The 20,401-nt window shown below is 40.9% G+C and overlaps 1 protein-coding gene across 10 annotated transcripts in view; it reads right to left on the reverse strand.

The window, feature by feature from the left end:
- RBFOX2 (RNA binding fox-1 homolog 2) overlaps positions 1 to 20,401 on the reverse strand; it is a 256,259-nt gene that overhangs the window by 160,395 nt on the left and 75,463 nt on the right. For all 10 annotated transcript variants that reach the window (XM_022599946.3, XM_022599952.3, XM_089921270.1 and 7 more), the window contains exon 2: positions 18,494 to 18,544. In XM_022599946.3, coding sequence (XP_022455654.1) covers positions 18,494 to 18,544 — 51 coding nt within the window. The remainder of the gene's footprint in view (positions 1 to 18,493; positions 18,545 to 20,401) is intronic.

Raw genomic sequence — 20,401 nt, forward strand, 5'->3', positions numbered from 1 at the left:
ATGAGCTCCCTGAATGCTGCACATGTCCGGGTCAGAAGAGCTGCCGCTGGGCTACAAATGGCTCCTGAAGCAGCAGATGCCAAGTGTCCTATTTACCTTCGCCTTTGGTTACAATTCCTCAAGAGGGCCTGAGAGGTCTGCTTTTCATGGTATTGCCTTTTCCGTCCCTTTTAAATTAAGAAGAAGAATTCTTCCTTGTCTCATTCACTTTACCTTTCTCTTCCCAACATAAAAACATAAATAAGAAGTGGTGTGTCCAAACGATGGAATATTATTTAGTAACAAAAAAGAATGAAGTACTGATGTATGCTACAACATGGAGAAACCTTGGAAGCATCATGCTAAGTGAAAGGAGCTGGAAACAAAGGACTTTATTATATTGAGTCAATTTATAGAAAATATCCTAGACAGGAAAATCTGTAGAGACAGGAAGCAGACTAGTGGCTGCCTAGAGTTTGGGGGGCAAGGGAGACAGGGGGACCAGGCAATGATGACTAAGAGGTACGCGGTTTCTTTTTGGAATGAGGAAGACTCTGTGAATACACTAAAAAGGCCTCTGAATCGTATACTTTAAATGAGTGAATGGTAGAGTATCTAATTATATCTCATTAAAGCTGTTAAAAGATGCCGCAAAGGAATTATGACCTCCTGTAGGAAGGGACATTTAATGAGGGAGCTCTGACTCTCCTGACCACCGCTGCTCCTTCCTCCCAACAGCTCATTTCGCTAGTCCGTCCCTGCTCAGTCCCTGCTCAGCTGCAGTATCCGGCGCAGGGTTACACCTTCCCTGAGATAACTGGGCAGGTGGTAGCTTTGCTGGATCTTCAAGTCTACTCCTGCTCTGTTATGACTTTAGTGTCCTTCCTTCCACATCTAGTTTCCCTCTGTCCCTGAAGAGATAGTGAAACTACCCCCCAGCCCCCAGCACGGGTTGATGACTTGCCATGCCATGAAAAAAGAATGAAGATAAATGATACTATAAAAGCACAGGTTTGGGCGTTAGATCAAATCTGGGTTCCAACTGAAGCATCTGAACAAGTTACTTTAAGTCTCAATCTCAGGTTCCACTTCTGTAAAATGGGGAAAACACCAGGTAATGCATCGAATGCACATTGTTATTATAAAAATTAAATGGTAAAGTCTATATAAATGATTAATATGGTGCCTGGCACACAGAAGGCACTCAATAAATAATAACCGTTATTTATAAAAGCCTTATGCCCAGTTTTTTCAAGCTGTCATCCAGCAGATCAGCTTCTATGTCAAAAAAGGCAGTAACAAAAGCAGGCCACTGGCACCATCAAATGGTTCACAAACATTTTTCTGACTATTTGTTTTAACTCATCTCACTCACTGATCCCTAGTCCATTCCTAATACTTCTGTGTTTTTTACTTCAATTTGTTTTCCTATTTCTGGGCTCAATTTAACCTAAGCATTAGGCTTATTATTGCCTCTCCAGTTCCATTTTCCCTCCTCAACCTTAATCTGTATTTATCACCTTAATTATAATACTTTAAGCCACTCAGTGTAAATAAACTGTTTACCCAGAGTAGCACAGTACTCAGTATCCTACTCCTCCTAAAAGCCTATCACAGGGCTTCCCTGGTGGCGCAGTGGTTGAGAGTCTGCCTGCCAATGCAGGGGACGCGGGTTTGTGCCCCGGTCCGGGAGGGTCCCACGTGCCGCAGAGCAGCTGGGCCCCATGAGCCATGGCCACTGAGCCTGCGCGTCCGGAGCCTGTGCTCCGCAACGGGAGAGGCCACAGCAGTGAGAGGCCCGCGTACCGCAAAAAATAATAAATAAATAAATAAAAAGCCTATCACAGAATCAAAACAACTTAAGACAGAGTTTAGAAAGAATTATGATGGAACCATAAAATGGAATACTAGGCAGCCATGTAAAACAACACTACAGAAATATTTAATGACATGAAAAGATATTTACAATGGAGTAGGAAGGAGCTGCAAGCATACTACAAAAGTCTGTACCATATCATGAGATTTTGTAAGGCATTTTATAATGTGTGTATATGCAAAAAGAGCTGCATAGAAACAAGATTAGAACAATAAACAAAAAGTTAAGATAAAGTTAATATATTAAGGCAATTTTTATTCTTTTGGCCTGCTGTATTTTCTATATTTTCTTTGATAAATGTATATTAATTCTGAGAAAAAGACTGACTTAAAAATATGAATTTAAACAATACGGAACCTCTTTGCATTTTTTTAGCAGCCACTGTAGCATAGATCTGGAGTCAGAAAGACCAGGATTCAAATCCCTCCTCTACCACTTGTTAGAAGTCTGACTTTGCAGTCACTGAAACTTTTAGGCTTCGTGGTGTCATCTGGAAAATGAAGATGAACATCCTAGCAAAGTGCCTGGCACCTGATCTTCAGTACATCTCTCTGGCAGTGGTCCTCAGCTTGAATGTGCATCAGAATCACCTGGAGAGGATGCTGAGACAGGTGGCTGGGCCCCAGTCCCAGAGTTTCTGATTCAGTAGGTCTGGGAGGAGGGGGATACCATGAATTTGCATAAGTTCCCAGGTGATGCTGATGCTGCTGGTCCGAGAACCACACTTCGAGGACCACTGCAATAGGCAATAAGTACAAACTCTTCTTACAATACGTTACACAGATATTAAGTGCTCTTTCAGAGCAATATTTCCGGAATACAAGCTCACTGGATACTGAATTATAAAAGAGCCTAACACTGCACATTCACCCAAAAGCCCAGACTTTATAACCTGGGATCATTCACTCCAAGACAGTGAGGGAATTGGGTTTCCACTGTAGAGGGAAGCAAATAACAATTATTAGGACTGTATTTAGAATATCTGACTTCAGCATGGGAGAACATGTCTTCGAATGTGGACATGGATCAAGCAATGTGCAGGAGGGAGACCAGTGTGAATCCACTGCTCGCTGCCCTGTGCCTGTCTGGGAAGAAGGGCAGTGTAGTGTGTCACAGGGCACCTGCTTTGCTCTGGGTGCCCCCTGTTGACAAAAACCGACATAGCCTAAGCCCATATGTAGTCAGGATAGGCCTTTTCTTCTTCCAGTTTTCCTAGTCCCCTTCTCTCTGTATCTGCAGCTCATCTCCAAACAGGTTAACTGTTGCAGCATGGCATTCATCGTAATGGTATGTGGCATTTAAAGCACAACTGCTAGAGACGGCTAGCACTAGCAGTGGGAATAAACTGCGGTTGTAAATAGTCTCTAATACACTGTGAAACCCTGTTGGTATTTCTGAAAATACACTAACTGATGAAGTACTTAAGAGTTTCTATAGATGAAAATTGTTCCACAGCACCATCACAGACAACTAAAAGGAGAATGAGAGAATTTTAGAGCTGGCAAAGGTCTCTAATACTATCATCGCCAGCTTCCTCACTTCTATGAGGAAACTGAAGGGCCCAAAAGGTAAAGTAACATATATAAAGACACAAAATTAGTGACAAAGCCAAGTTTCCTGACTCCCTCATGACTCCTGATCTTTCCACTATACTATTTCATCTTTATTTAGAAACTTTATTCATTTAGTCATCACCAAGACAAGTATAACTGCATTTTAACCACTTCATAGAGGGTAAAGAAACTAATGAACATGTAACGATTCCTGAAAGGTACGGGATGAAAAAATTCTACCTTTTTTTTACTGTGAAAATCAAGCCTTTCCTAATATGAATACTTCTTTTTTTTTTTTTTTTTGACTGCGCCATGCGGCTCATAGGATCTTAGCTACTAGACTAGGGACTGAACCCGCACCCCTGGCAGTGAAAGCACAGAGTCCTAACCACTGAACCGCCAGGGAATCCCTATCAATACCTCTTTAATAGCAATCACTTTAAGTTAAATTCACAGGATCAAAAACTGCATTGAAGGCTTCCCTGGTGGAGCAGTGGTTAAGAATCTGCCTGCCAATGCAGGGGACACGGGTTCGAGCCCTGGTCCCGGAAGATCCCACACGCCGCAGAGCAACTAAGCTCGTGGGCCACAACTACCGAGCCTGCGCTCTAGACCCCGCGAGCCACAACTACTGAGCCTGTGTACCGCAACTACTGAAGCCCACGCTCCTAAAGCCTGTGCTCTGCAACAAGAGAAGCCCACGCACCGCAACAAAGAGTAGCCCCCGCTCGCCGCAACTAGAGAAAGCCCGCACGCAGCAACAAAGACCCCACGCAGCCAAAAATAAATATTTTTTTTAAAAAAACCTGCATTGATTACCAACAAGCAACGTCTAAACTGGGCGTGAGCAAACTTTGGCCCACCGGCCAAATCCAGCCTGTCACTTGTTTACGTACAACCCACGTACAGTCCACGAGCTCAGACAGTTTTTACATTTTTAGTGGTTGAAGAAATCAAGAGCATATTTTGTGATATATGAAAATTATATGAAATTCAAAATTCAGTGCCCACAAATAAAGTTTTATTAGAACACAACCACGCTCAGTCGTTTCCATATTGTCTACGGTTGCATCTGTGCTGCAGCAACAGAACTGAGTAGCTGCAGCAGAGACTAGATGGCCCCAAAGCTTGGAATATTTACTCTCTGATCCTTTACAGAAAATGTTTGCCCATCCCTGTTCTAAACTATTGATAAATGTGATGTCTGAGCCTTCGGTCAAGTACAAAGTTCTGGGTAATAAGTCCTATGGAGGCCCAGCCTCAGCAGCGAGCTCCCTCCCACCACCCCAGGTTTAGCAGGAGGACCACACAGGGCAAGTGGCCAAACCTATGCTGCCTGTCAACTTGATCTCTCCTCTACAGAAGCCAAGGGCACTGTGCTAGGCTTGGCCTGTTTTTTAGTTAATATTGATCAGCAATCCTGTGAAAAGCATGCCCATTTTACAAATGAAGAACCAAACCTAAGAGAGGTTAAACATCAGGCCCAAACTACAGACTGAATCCAGATCTGTCTGGCACCAGAGTTCTCTGCTCATTCCCCAGTGGTTTTCAAATTGTGCTCCGGTCAGCTGAGGGGCCTCATGGGCACAGGAAACCCAGAGGGTGGGGCCCCAGGCCTTCCACATCTTTTCTACCAGGACCACTCCACTTACATTTTTATATATTGTGTCCACGTAATTTGTCTGAAGAAGAGAATTTGCTGCTAAAAAATTTAGTCTGTAGATCAGTGTTCCTCTTCAAAACAAAAGCTAACAACAACAAAAGCTAATTTTGGTGCCACTTATTATTACCACCTTTGGCAAATCTGTCACAAAACTGGAAATCTTAATTTCCTCAGCTGCCAGTGGCGATGAAAACCCTGCCCCCCTGCATGCAGACCGCCATTCACCAAGATCAAACAAGAATAGATATGAAGCGATGTGTAAACTAGAGGACTACAGAAACATAATACAGAATTATCATCCCCTCACTAAAGGGCAGGGAGGGGAGCAAGTAGGGAATTAACATTTGCTGCCGACCAAAGAAAAATCAAACGTGCAAGTAAAATGTAAAAAAAAAAAAAACATTCTAATAAAAGTAAATAAGTAAAAGACATGATGCAGAGTGGAAGTATCATAAACTTTGAAATCTAACACATTTAAAAATTCCCTAATTAACAGCTACATAGCCATGGGCGATGGCTTAAATCTCTTTGAGCCTGGGTTTCCTCACCTGCAAATGGGATGAAATAAAATAATACTGAATACTTGCTCAATGCTTTATACAGGGCCTGGCACCTAATGAGTCAGTGTTCAATACATGTTAGCTCTCTTTTTATGGGGACCTCCCATTTGTTACTGTGAAATTAAGACCCACCTGCCAGAATTAACAAATGGGTTCCCTGTAACATAACAAAATAATAGAATTAAGGAGCTAGAAGCATCTTTACCTTAGATGATTCTATGAGGCACATGACAGCACAAAGCTGTGCGAGCACAGGCTGAAGGCGCTCTAAAGGAACAATGAAAGATACTAATAACAGGAGATACACAGGCAGTCCCCTGTTGAAATGCTCCACTAATTCAATAAGGGTATTTATTGAGTGTTTTAAGAGCCTTCTATGGCTCCATAAAATGACAGATTTACATTTAATACCCACTTGACCAAACCCATTAAACTTGTAAGAGGCACTCTCCTGCTGAGGATCAGATATCTAGCTTCTTAAGTATTAATTTTTCATATTGCTTTGGCAAGGCAAAGGCAATAAAACCTAGTTAAATTCTGAACAAAGTCTTTTTTCCTTTGTCCACAGGAAAAAAAATCACAATACAGTAGTCTCTCTATTTCAATAAGGCTGAAGATGAGTTTAATTTGTCCCTTTACCAAATTCTTACTGGGCATTTATTTTGTAAAAGGATTCAAGAATATCAAGAGGTAGGACAGTGTCCTTGTTCTCACAAGACTGTGTGGGTCATCCAACCTGTTCACCATAACATAACAGGCAGTGGTAAAGTGCTATTACAAAATAGGAAAAATGTGCCTTGGGGGTTCGTTGGGCATTAATTAAGGGTCTGTACCCAAATAATTGCATCAGGCAACACTTCATGGAGGGGGGAACACCTGAAGTAGGATTTAAAGGATGAAGTGTATTTAAACAGAGAGAACACCATAAGTAAAAAACTTAGAATTAAAACCTGTATTTGATTTCAAAGCTACATTATCCTGCCCCATAAATGTGACTAAAACACAGACTACCTTACACAACGCAAAAGGAAAAAGACTGGTGCCAGATCATGGAAGGCCTGGAGTAACCACTAAAGTGTTTTCAGCAGATAAAAGCTAAGCAGAGTCTGAGACCCAGGGAAATCAGAGTCGTGCCTTTAAATGCGTGATTATACAGAACTTGCTGAAATTATTTTCTGGTGGCACCAAAGTTTCTAACATAAGACCGTAAGTCATCTGTTGTATTCCCCTGCCTCTCTAAGTCAACCTTAAATCAGCTCAGTATAATGGCTAAAAAAATAAAAATATTTGATCTATAACTGAAACGCACAACTATATTGTCCACCAACTACAAAGCCTTTTGCTTTACCTTATACTTGACTAGTTGGTTTCATTCTAAATCACTGCCATGGTTGTTGTCTGTTAAAGAACAATGGGTTGAGGAGACATATCAAGCTTCTTAAAGTAACTCACCAAATGGTAGCTAGGGCTGGTTGTGGGAAGACTATCTGTTGCTTGGTGGTACTAACCACCAGAGCAAGGAGATCCTACTAAGTACTTGGCCGCCCTAAGTAATTCTAGACAGGTGAATTTCCTAATTTTGAAAATTGCTAATAAAGGAAATTCTCTAATTTTCCTTTTATAAACAGTCCCAGTGATTAATAATCTTTAGTCATATAATTCTTTTTGATGGGCACATTAGAGCTCTCATTACAATACAAATCAACAGCCTGTATACATAGTATTAGGTCAATCTACTAGAAAGTCAAGCAGTGAAGTTATGATCCATCCATTTACAAAATACTTAATAAGCAATTGGGTCAACAGTGGACTACAAACTGTTCTAACAGCCTAAAATCACAGCAAACCCAAACTGAGCAAAAAGAGGCAAAGCTGGGGGAAGAAGTCAAACTCTGGCATAAAAGACAGGATGTGCCAAGAAACTAAGTACCGAAGAGGGAAGAAGGGGAAAGACAGCCACACTGTCCATTCTTCTGACTCAAGTCACTCAGCTGTCCACAGAGCCACAGCAACCCTGTAGATTCAGAGGTGGGATGTTAAGTGACAAAAGCTCCCACAGTTTCCACAATGAAGTGTGACACTCCCAAGAACCACAAAATCAAACCCAACATAGGCAGAAGAGCCCTTAAAGGAAAAAGAAGAAAGTTGGGCCCAGAAATGAGAAGAGCTCTTCTAGACTACATGGGAAGTTAAAGGTAGAGGTTAGTAAACATCAACCAATAAGACACTGCTGACCTAGGAAGTTTTTAAAAATTTAATCATTACAACCACCTTACAGAAGTAGGCACTATTAGCCTCACTTTCACAGATGAGAAAACTGAGCCTTAGAGAAGTTAAATAATTTGCTCACAATCTTCATAATACTTCCCCAACTCCCTTGATCAGAACCTTATGGAAATGTTCATGTAGATGTGTTAACTGAGTTCAAATGATTAGAGGCAATTAGGAAAGATTTCATAAAACAGGTTAAGCTGTGGCCAGGGATCGTGAAGGATATTTAGGACTCTGCTGGAAAAAGGAGGAACATTTCAAGCACAAGGCACTAGGAAGAAATCAATATCCAGCAGAGGTAGCTGAAGGGCTCTGAGAGCAGAAGAAACATGTGGGTAGGGTGATAGTGAACAAGATGGCTGCAGAGAGCCTTGAGTGTCTGGTTCAGTTTGAACCAGATTCTGTTCAAGTCACAGAAGTCTCAAAAATAACTCCCTCTTTATATTTATGCTGCCAAGACCCGTAATGAATTAGGTAAATAAACTTACACAGATGTCATTTCCCTCACACAGACACATTTTTCTTGGAAATATGGCAAAGCTATGTTCCTTCGCTAGAAATTTCAAATCTATACATATAACTCATTTCACATGGTGAATAACTAAGAATCAAAAAGAAAATGAGGGGCCTCCCTGGTGGCGCAGTGGTTAAGAATCCACCTGCCAATGCAGGGGACACGGGTTTGAGCCCTGGTCCAGGAAGATCCCACATGCCACGGAGCAACTAAGCCTGTGCGCCACAACTACTGAGCCTGCGCTCTAGAGCCCGCGAGCCACAACTACTGAGTCCGTGTGCCACAATTACTGAAGCCTGTGCACCTAGAGCCCATGCTCTACAACAAGAGAAGCCACCACAATGAGAAGCCCACACACCGCAAGGAAGAGTAGCCCCTGCTCGCCACAACTAGAGAAAGCCCACGTGCAGCAACAAAGACCAAACGCAGCCAAAAATAAATTAAATAAATAAATAAATAAGAAAACAGACTTAAATCAGAGACTGTGAGAACTAATCATTTCCTTATAAAGCTTCCCTAAGGCCGCTTTCCGATAAAATAAACAAGAAAAGTGATTTACTGACCCTAATACATGCCAAGAAATTTACATGTTATCTCTAATCCTACAACAACCTTTCAGAGTAGATACTATTCCTATTTTATAGAAATTGAGGTGCAGAGAAGGCTCAAGGAAAAACTTCCCAAAGTCATATAGCCTGCAATGGCAGAGCTGATATTTAAGCCAAAAGTCAGGGTGTGTGTGTGTGTGTGTGTGTGTGTGTGTGCGCGCGTGCACACCTACAGAGGAATTTCCATGAAAGCCAATGAACCTGGCTGATCCCTTACCGTATCACATCCCTTAGGACATGCAGAAAGCAGCATAATTTCCCTTCACTACCTTAAGGGTTTTCTTGCCCAAACATGCCTGCCACTAAGGATGTGGAAAAGGCTGTGTCAGCCAAACACAAAGCCACTATAAACCTGCCAATCTTCCTTGGAGCAATCACCAGGTCTGAAAAGAGATAATCAAATGCCTGTTTTCACAGTCTCTTTCATATGATAGTTATGCAGAGTTTATCCAAACTTAGCACATAAGGATGAAAACACAGTTTTGTTTTGTTTTATTGGGGGAAGATATGTCTTACAAAATTGCATAACTGAGAAAAAATATTTGCAAATTGTAAATATGACAAAGAACTTGTATCCAGAATATGTAAAGACCTCTTACAATTCAATAATAAGAGGACAAAAGAACCAAATATTTGTGTAGCTAAATAAAACCAAATAAAAAGTGGGCAAAAGACTTGAACAGACATCTCAACAAAGAAGACATATGACTAGCTAATAAGCACATGAAAAGGTACTCCACATTGTTAACCATTAGGGAAATGCAAATTAAAACCACAATGAAATACCAATATATACTCAGTATAATCGAAGAGGTGGATAAAACCAAGCCACTCTGGAAAACAGTTCGGCAGTTTCTTAAAAAGTTAAGCATAATACTTTTTATAATTTCTTCTATCACATTTCTACACTGAAATTTTTATAAGATTTAGTCAAATAATAACCTATAGTTTATTTTCCTTTCAAATTGGATTTAATCCTTTAATTTTCTAGGTATTATTTTGATTTGCAATAGAAGGATAATGCTTTACTTGAGTAGTTTTCAAAAACAACTACCATTGCAACTGTTCAGCGACCCCCCCCCCCCAAAAAAAGTTAAGCATACATTTACCATAAAACCCAGCAATTCTGCTCCTAGAAATCTACCCAAGAGAAATGAAAACATATATCCATACAAAGACTTGTGAGTGCTCATAACAGCATTACTCATAATAGCCAAACTGGAAATAATACAAGTATCTATCAACTGGTAAATGGATTAACAAAATGTGGTACATCCATGCAATAGAATACTATTCAGCAATTTAAAGTAATGATATGGTGATACATACTACAACATGGATGAACCTCAAAAACATTATGAAAAATGAAAGAAGTCATACACAAAACACTACATACATATTATGTGATTCTATTTACATGAAATGTCCAGAGAAGATAATTTTATAGAGTCAGGAAGCAGCTCAGTGGCTGTCTGGGGCTGGGGTGGGTGCAAGGACTGACTGCAAGACAATTCATGAGAACTTAGGGGGATGACAAAAATGTTCTAAAACTGGACTGTGGTGATGGTGATACAACTCTGTAAATTTAATAAAACCCCTGAATAAGTACTCTTATACTGAGTGAATTTTATGGTATGGATATTATATCTCAATAGTGCTTTTTAAAAAGTAATTATTAAATATATATTTTTTCTATATATATGTATGTATATATTTAAATAACTCCAGGGGAAACAAAAAAGTATATAAGGGAATGTAATCATAATATTATGGTTCCTCTATATTCAGTCATAATAATGTAGATATTATGTAAACATAAATCAGTAGTGAACATTGATTTAACCATTTCTTGGTTAAATCAATGAAAAATTAGCAATTTTATAGACACTCCTTCCTTCTCATCTCTTAACAGTAGGAAGCCAAAGGATAGAGCATCAAATTGATAAATCAAGAAATAACAGAATAAGCATGTTATTTAGGTACATGGCTGTAAGCAGCAAAATAAATAAAATGGTCTTTCCTAAGAGGGAAAAGCTTCTGAACTATCTACAGGATGGAATGATCTAAAATGCAACACTAAGTCTGAAGCTGATTAATGGTTTGAGAAAAGTGCTGATGCTGTAGCATCTACTAGCCCTTCATCCACTAGAGGGTGTAAGGCAACACCACAGAAGGACCTGAACCACTGATGGGTGACCCGATGACAGATACTGAAGAGACGCAACCATGTGAATAAATCTTGCATAAAGGCTGAAAGTGGGGTTCTAGATAACCTAGTAGGAAGAAAAGAAAGCGATTTCATACTTTTTGTAATTTAAAAGCAAAGCAGAAGCATTTTTTGTTAAAAAAAGGGCCAGTAAAAAAAATTACTATGGATTGTAAGACATAAGAGAGGTATGAACATTTTACTTCTGAACCTATTATTTTAATCCAGTCTCCAACTGGGAGAGGGCAGTGGGATAAAATTTCTCATTCAACAATTAAGTACTAGCTGGAACTGATATTAAACACAGCAAATGATAAAGCTGTTGCCTAGACAGTTCTAAGGTTGCCTTTTGCAGGGGGGAGGGGGGGAGGGGGCAGCTCTAAAAATTCCTTCTTTACAGCAACCACCATGTTGTTTTAAAAAACATACAATAGGTCATGTTGCTCCCTGCTTAAAACCTTGTAAAAGCTTCACATTAAACTGAGAATAATTTTCATTTATTCATCCAACAAATACTTATTGATCTCCTCCTACATGCCAGACTCTGCTCTAAGCAAAGTCACAGCTTACACAGAACTTACATTTTAGTGGGAGAGACAGACAATAAAGTACACACACTAGATAATTTCAGATAATGATAAGAGAGCTGAAGATAAGACTGAATGGTCAGGGTATGTATGTGGATAACTTTAGATTTGTGTGGTCAGGGAAGCTTCTCTGAGGGGTAAACTTTGTCCCTGTGACCTGAATGAGAAGGTGAATATCTGGGTCAAGGGCACTGCAGATCTCAGGTAGAGAAGACAGCAATTCCACGGACCTGAAGCTGAGATCAAGCTCAAGGAGTTCAAAAATGGAAAGAACACCCAGTGAGGCTGAAGCTGGTGGTAAGAGGGGGGAGGAGATGAATTACAGAGGTAGACAGTAAGCGCACATTGAAATACTCCTAAATCCATACAATGGGCTATGGTCCACCAAAAAAAGAAATAAAGTACTGACACACGCTACAGCAGGGATGAACCTTGAAAACATTATGCCAAGTGAAAAAAGCCAGTCACAAAAGACCAGATATTGTATGATTCTGTTTTTATGAAATGTCCAGAATAGGCAAATCCACAGAGCTGGACAGTAGATTAGAGGTTGCTCAGGGCTGGGGTCAGGGGAATGGTGAAGTGACGACTAAAGGTTATGTATGGGTTTTCTTTAAGGTGGCATTTTTAAGGACGAAAACCATTAGAATTTTGTTTTTCAAAACTACAGTCTGCAATCCATTAGTGGGTTCAGAAAATCAATTTTGGTCAATCAATTGTTGGTCATAATCAACAGTTTGTTTTTTTTTAATGGAATGGAAGAGAATGGAAAATATCACAGCGCTGAGAACATAGGGTAAGTATCTGTGTGTGTGTGTGTGTGTGTGTGTGTGTACACTGGGTCATAATTCAAAAGGTATTACTTACTAGAGGTTGCCACCTTTTTTTTTTTTTTTTCGGTACGCGGGCCTCTCACTGTTGTGGCCTCTCCCGTTGCGGAGCACAGGCTCCGGACGCGCAGGCTCAATGGCCACGGCTCACGGGCCCAGCCACTCCGCGGCATGTGGTATCTTCCCGGACCGGGGCACGAACCCGTGTCCCCTGCATCGGCAGGCAGACTCTCAACCACCGTGCCACCAGGGAAGCCCGCCACCTTTATTTTTTAGGCTTGAAGTCACTGAGCTAGAACTTGAACACCCTCACTATGTCCTCCATTTGAAATCTCCCCAAGGAAAGAAAAGCAGCCATCATTTCTTTGCCACCAAACCAAATGAGTATGACAGAAAATGCATTTGCTATTGCCCATGGATCCCAATCAAAATAAGTAAAAGCCCTGAAAGTACATTTGCAAAAAACTGGACAGAAAATAAAGTCCAGGGCTTCCCTGGTGGCTCAGTGGTTGAGAGTCCGCCTGCCGATGCAGGGGACACAGGTTCGTGCCCCGGTCCGGGAAGATCCCACATGCCGCGGAGCGGCTGGGCCCGTGAGCCATGGCCGCTGAGCCTGCGCGTCCGGAGCCTGTGCTCCGCAACGGGAGAGGCCACAACAGTGAGAGGCCCGCGTACTGCAAAATAAATAAATAAATAAAATAAAGTCCATTCCAGGGATAACAAAGATAACTCGTTAGAAAAAGGGAAATTAAAAATTCTCAAGAAGAAAGAAAATACGTTGGGGAAAAAAATCTCTTAGGTCATTTAAAATCTATACTCTAAATTAAAAGTAAGGCTGCTACTCCAAATTTAAATCCCTAATTATCCAAGTCACATCTGTCAACTTAAACATCTCCTCTGATATTTCCATTCTGGGGGAATCACTTGAGCATGTGTATATAATAGTTTTCAACATACTTTTAGAAAAGCGAAGGAAAAAACTTTTTAAGGAGCCACTGACTAACATTTAAAAAATCAGAGTCTAATACTGTGACATTAATCTTCTTTACATTAAAGACGCAAAATTATAAAAGGAAGGTTTATTTCATTCCTCATGGGCCTGTTTTTCGTGACACTCCCAGGAAAGCAGTGTTCTCCAATCTAAAGAGCAAATCACAATCATAGTCCACAGTGCTGCTGGCAGGCAAAATAAGTAAATAAAATACAAAAAGATACACTGTAGACCATAAGCTATTTTAACAAACAAAATAGGAAGGAAACTTGATAGAAATAAGTTATGCAAGGGGCCTCCAGTTCATGTGAAGACTTTCCAAGCTGTTACATTCTCCAAAGATTCCATAGTGTCTTATCTTGCCACACGAGGAAGAGAACATCCCCATTCAACGAGGAGAGAACACTGACAGAAGAACACAAGAGGGAAATACAAGACATGGAGGCTGAGAATCCAGGACTCAAGTCTCACTGTGCCACTAACTCTGTGACATGGGGAAATTCATTGAAAAGCCTCTGGTTTGGTTTTCTTAGCTACCAAATAGGGATAATAAAGCCTGACCTTTCTAGCAGAGCTACTGTGAAGATCAAAACTGAATATACTGATACATGGAAGCATACACTGTAAACTGCAAAATTCCTCACCAACATTAGTTTTCATAATTTACTAACATTCCTGGTTCCATAGCTGATGCAACACCTGAACCCAACCAAGCGTCTGTGCTCTCATCTCCAATGTGAATGGCAACGCTTCATGTCCACAGGTCAAGTGTGGGAAATGTACCGTGCCATAGTCCCAAACCTGATCACTCCAGTTAAGGGGACACTCACTGTATTTCTTTAATCATAGCTAGGATGACCATACATCCCATTCATCAAGGTTTGCCTGGGACTGTTTCCACATCAGCATCCCTTTTCTCTCTCAAAAGTGCCCCAATTTGAATGATAAACTACACAGTCACCTTAATTACAGCAGACATAAGTTGTGGCACCAAGAGGTGACAGACAAGAGGCGAGCCTTAGTACTCCCCCTGTACTGTCCAGAGCCCCCGAAAGCCATTCCAAATCAACGAACAATATGAGCACAGACAGTAAGTTTGCTGTGCAGAACGAAGGCCCCTTCTAAGCAGACTGCTGCTCCCAGGTCCCTCCCGAAGAAAAGCTCTGGAGCTAATGCACACAAACATTCTCTCATTTAGAGAACGTTACAAACCCACAAACTATTCCAACCTTAATCAACACTTGGGAACTCTATCATGAGCATGTGCACACACACACAGATCACAAAGAGATGGTCAGCTAGGAATCTAAACCACTACATTGTGTCAGCAACCTAAAATCCTGCATGGCCTTAGATAAAGCATGCAGCCTTTCTGAGCTGGTGTGCACTTCTGCTAATCTGGAACAATGTTTGTCTCCTCCACTTGCACGGAGAGACCACATTAGTAAGCACAGTGACGGGCTTGGAGTGTTTTATAAAAGCAATGGATTGCCATCCCATAAAGCCTGTTAACTAGGAAAGAAGGCTGAGGTGACCTTGCATGAAAAAGGAAAACCTCTACAAGGTGACAGGTGGTTTCTTTTCCCCCTCCTTTCCTTCGCAGGTCTTTTTTTTTAATCTTTTATTTCCTTTATTTTATTGATTTATTTTTGGCTGTGTTGGGTCTTCGTTGCTGCACACGGGCTTTCTTCTAGTTGCGGCAAGCGGGGGCTACTCTTCATTGTGGTGTGCAGGCTTCTCATGGCGGTGGCTTCTCTTGTTGTAGAGCACAGGCTCTAGGTGTGCGGGCTTCAGCAGTTGTGGCATGTGGGCTCAGTAGTTGTGGCTCGCAGGCACTAGAGCACAGGCTCAGTAGTTGTGGCGCACGGGCTTAATTGCTCCGCGGCATGTGAGATCTTCCTGGACCAGGGCTTGAACCCATGTCCCCTGCATTGGCAGGCGGATTCTTAACCACTGCGCCACCAGGGAAGACCCCTTCACAGGTTTTTAATTCAAATGTGTTACCAGGGGTGTATGTAACAGTGAAATACTGGCCCACTTAGTGCTAAGGAACTTTGTTGTTATAATTTTTAACCAGGGTCATGGACTCCTAGATTCATAAGTTCAATGTCAAGGGATCTATGAAGCCACCAAATGATAAATAAGTAGAGTGAGTGAGCAGGCATACTGCACATGACCCCATTTTCCCTTTGTGAGTCAAGAATCCCCAGTATAGAAGACCCTCAACAAATAGAGGACAAATTTCAGTGCTTATTCAGCTGCTAACCTGTATTGTTACCTTGGATAAGTCACTTTAATCTCTGTGTGCCTGTTTCCTTATCCTTCCCAAGGAAATACTTGCCTTACCCATTCAAGAGGTGGTGGTGAGGATGAGATGAGAAAATATTTGATGAAAGCTCTCTGCAGTGGTCAAAAGATTATCATTTTTATCTCTTTTAAAATCACCATTAGATGCTGATAGAAATCCTGTCTGGGTATGGTTCCTATCTATTTAGAAAAGAAACATAAAAGAATAAGGAAAAGCAAATAAAGATTCACACAATCCAAATTCACCTTCACCCCAGTCTCTGGTTCCTGGATTTGCCGAGCCAAACCACTCTGGGAAGATGTAAAGATCACAAATTCAGTTTCTGCCCAACTCGGGCTGCTCAGTGACCAGTGTTTCACACTGATAAATGCCTCCCAAACCTCAGAGCATGAAGTGAGAGTTCACAAGGTCAGGCACCTTAATTAGCAGGACTCATTCGGATTCTGTATTCATCAAATGCAACAAGCAGCTATTCAACATGCGCCTGTCTGCACTATGCTACGGTCTCTAATTCAAAGGTCCAGACAGAAAAACAAAATAAAGCCCAAGAAAATAAACTAAACTAAACCGTCACCATCAGAATGTGCCTCTATGTAAATTAGGCAGCTATAAAGCACTGCAAAAGGGTCTGCATAGGCCTACAGCAGAGACAGTATGAGTAATGTGCAGGCTACTGAAGTGGGTCTGGCTGCAAAAGAAAGGAAAAACAAAGTAGTTCCAAGCAGAGACTACTTTTTTATGCTTTAACAAATTCCTCTTAATTCCTTTTGCTTAATTCCTTATTGATCTGTAATCCCCAGAGGAAGGACACAGCATTATACAGTACTTTTTCAGATTCTTTTAAACTCATTAAGTCTATTCCCATACTTAACTTTGATTAGTTTTACCTTCCTATATCTAAAATAAGCCTGTATCCAAAATCAGCAACATTTGATAAGTAAATGTCTGCATGAGTATATACAAAACTAGATCCAGAGACTGACCATGGTCCCTTACGTTTTAAGGGTCCTAGGTAGAAAGTACATGATGAAAGAGAAAATAGCACTTGTTTTAAAGCAGCCCATAGGATTGTAGTTTTTGACCTTGGCTACACAAATCACCTATAGGAATTCTAAATATCTGAATGGCTAAGCCCAATCTTAGACCCACTCAATCAGAATTATTGGGGGCTAGATCTCCAGGCAACAGTATTTTTTCCGATATATGGCCAGGATATAGAAATACTATCAAAGGACATAAACTTCACAGCTTACAGAAGCTCTATCTAGGGCAGATCCAAAGCAGAAAGAAATAAAAGAAAGACCCTCTATATTCTCTTTAGGTTTGGGGTAAATGACCGTTATCTTTCACCAAGAGCTTCCATAGGACAATCTTCAATTCCGACAATGATGATCCCACTGGGAGATGAACACAGAGATGAGCAGCATTTTCTCTCCCCCCTTTCCTCCATACCCTACCTGGGACTAGTCTGATGCCAACACAACACCAAAAATACCAGAACTGGGCAAATACTCTCAATCTGGAAGGCCCTCAAACAGGTGACTATTGCTTATGGGGCCATCCTGGTTTTTTAAGATCAGCTTCGGGGTTTTGATGAGATTTAATTAAGTTCTGGAAAAGGGAGCTATGTCAACCCTTTGGTTTAGCACTCTGATGACATATCCCTTGGACAAGCCTAATAATGGCGGCCTTTTTTGGACAACCCTATAAGGAATGGTGGATAGACATTCAAAGATATAAATGATGGCTAGAAATTGAGAGATGTTTCTAGGAGCTACCATTTTAAATCTCCTGAAGAAGATCAACATCCCCAAATAGCAAAGAGGTTAGGTGTCTTAAGCCACACCATTTCTCTGAGGCAGCCAAACCTGTTCTACCCTAACTCTGTGTCAGCCTCACCTGCTCCAAATGGCAAAAGGATAGGGAAAGCATTTTACACACTCACCTAAACCACACCGAGGGTGTCCTGGCAGGAAACAGTTTTGCTCTAACCCACAATAAAGCCTGGGCTTTTTCCAATCATCCTCCCTATCTAACAAAGACAGGCAGCAGAAACTTCCCTCTCTCAAGAAAGTCTTCCCTGATTAAAACCATAAGGCTGAATTCCCCCAGGGAGGAGAATGGAATTTTCTTGTTGCAGATTATTGCAGGGACCCAAAAAATCTGTGCAGGCAGGGGCTAAGTGGCTGGGAATAAAGAGACAAGTCCAACATTTAGAATTATGAGACATCAAGAAAACCAGGTTAAAAAATTATCATACAGCCTGGAGAAGAAAAAACAAAAGCAATTACGACTGTACCTGAGTGACTTTCCCTCTATAACATCCACAATTTCAATAATGTGATTATAATATTTTTAGGGTTAAGAAATATATTTTATTATATCTCTAAATGTAAATTCATTGCTGAAATTAATCATATCACTCTCCAAAATAAATAATTTCAGGAAATGCTCTCTATCATAGCATCCTTAGATCACACACACACACACACACACACACACACACACACACACGCGTTATCTGAGTTATAAACAGCTTATACCAACCTGGCTGTCCCGTGCTGGGAATCCATGATAACCTGGGGTCAGAGGCTCGTTCTAAGACAAAGGAAAGAAAAGAAAATCATAAGACAAAAGAAAGTGTTGAGAATCATCAAAATCATCCAGAATGATCAGACATAAATTCCTCCACCAGTTCCTAAGGTGTTCTACCTAACCATATACATCTCTCAGTTTAGCACGTATGATATCAAAAAAACAAAAACAAATAAAAAACAGTATTTGCTTGGGAGCACTGTTCCTAAGCACCATGTTCCTCCTTGTGCAGCTAAATCTGTTTCCTTCTCCGTGTATCTCAAACAGAGCGCTACTGGGATTTGGGGCAGATCAATTCCTAACTTCACACCGTGGAACTCTAGTATGCCCGGCCCTTAACTTCTAAAAGCCAGTAGGCTTTCAGTGTCCTGAACACTAGGACAACCAAAAACTTCCACACATTTCCAAAAGTCCCCTTGTTAGGAAGGAGACAGTACCACCCCTACTGAGAACTGTCTCTTGACCTGGAAAAGTTTTAGTCCCTCCCCTCTATCAATCTGCTTTCCTTCAGTTCTTTTAAACCTAGATGAAAGCCTACCTCTGTTCCGGACTTCCTCTACCATCCTACATCATCCTATGAACTCAAGTGACTCCTAATATGTGTAGTAAGTTAAAATTTACTGGGTTATTTGTACAATTTACTTTTCATATTATTTATAATTTAATATATCTTCTTTTTGTAAAGGTGTTTCATACTGAGTGTCTCATCCTCACATTAACCATTAAATCAAGATCCCTGGGGCTTCCCTGGTGGTGCAGAGGTTGGGGGTCCGCCTGCCAATGCAGAGGACACAGGTTCGTGCCCCGGTCCAGGAGGATCCCACATGCCGTGGAGCGGCTGGGCCCGTGAGCGATGGCCGCTGAGCCTGCGCTCCGCAACGGGAGAGGCCACAACAGTGAGTGGCCCGCGTGCCGCAAAAAAAAAAAAAAAGATCCTTGAGGGCAAGAATGATAGCAAATAAAAGCTACACAAACTCTAATTTAATACAATGTCATACAATATGAGCACTCACTTATGGCTTACTTGACTCATTCAATTATTCAGTCAACATATATTGAATACCTAATATTTTCAAAGTAGTTTAGATGACTGACAGAGTAAGTCAGTAAAACAAGCCCCTCGCCTTCAAGGGAACTTTTAAATGGGAGGAGATACATATGCACACAAAGGTGTAAATGAGAACATAGTGCTTTCATAGTTTTTCCAAGGTGCTCAACACAGCTATCTGAAAGATATGCATCCTCTTATTCCATTCCTACTAGCAAAACAGTAAGTTAAGAAGAATTTTCCTTGATAGGATCTTCGTTTATGACGAGAGTAAACCTGCCACCTGACAGTACATCTGCTTTCATTACATCCATATCTTTGTTGATCATCGAAAGTCCATACTCCTTTCAAAAACATGAAAGCCAGGTGTCAACTTAAGCTCCCTGCACAGACCCCATGTCTTGTTCATCGTGGTTTCCCCACAACCTAGCACAGTGTCTAACACATGGTGGACATTCAGAAGAATGTGTAAATAAATAAATGAGGTTCAATAACCAGAAATTATTAGGCATTCAGTTGCTGACTCAATCACAGACAACCCAAGTTCTCCTTTTTTTTCCTAAATCTCTATTTTGGACATTTATAAGTTAAGTCTCCCTAAAGAGAGTACACCAAAGATAACTGCCTTTAAAAATTATAGATGCCAAAATGATCCCGAGAAAGAACAAAGTTGAAGGACTCACACTACAAAGCTACAGTAATCAAGACAGTATAATACTGCCTAAGAACAGACGTACAGACCAATGAAGTACAACTGAGAGTCCAGAAATAAACCCTTGCAGTTACAATCAACTGAGTTTTAAAAAGGGTGC

The sequence above is a fragment of the Delphinapterus leucas genome, chromosome 11 (genome assembly GCF_059928025.1).
Source record: "Delphinapterus leucas isolate spDelLeu-1000000601 "Yukka" chromosome 11, BTC_Dleu_Yukka2, whole genome shotgun sequence".
Taxonomy (NCBI): Eukaryota; Metazoa; Chordata; class Mammalia; order Artiodactyla; family Monodontidae; genus Delphinapterus; species Delphinapterus leucas.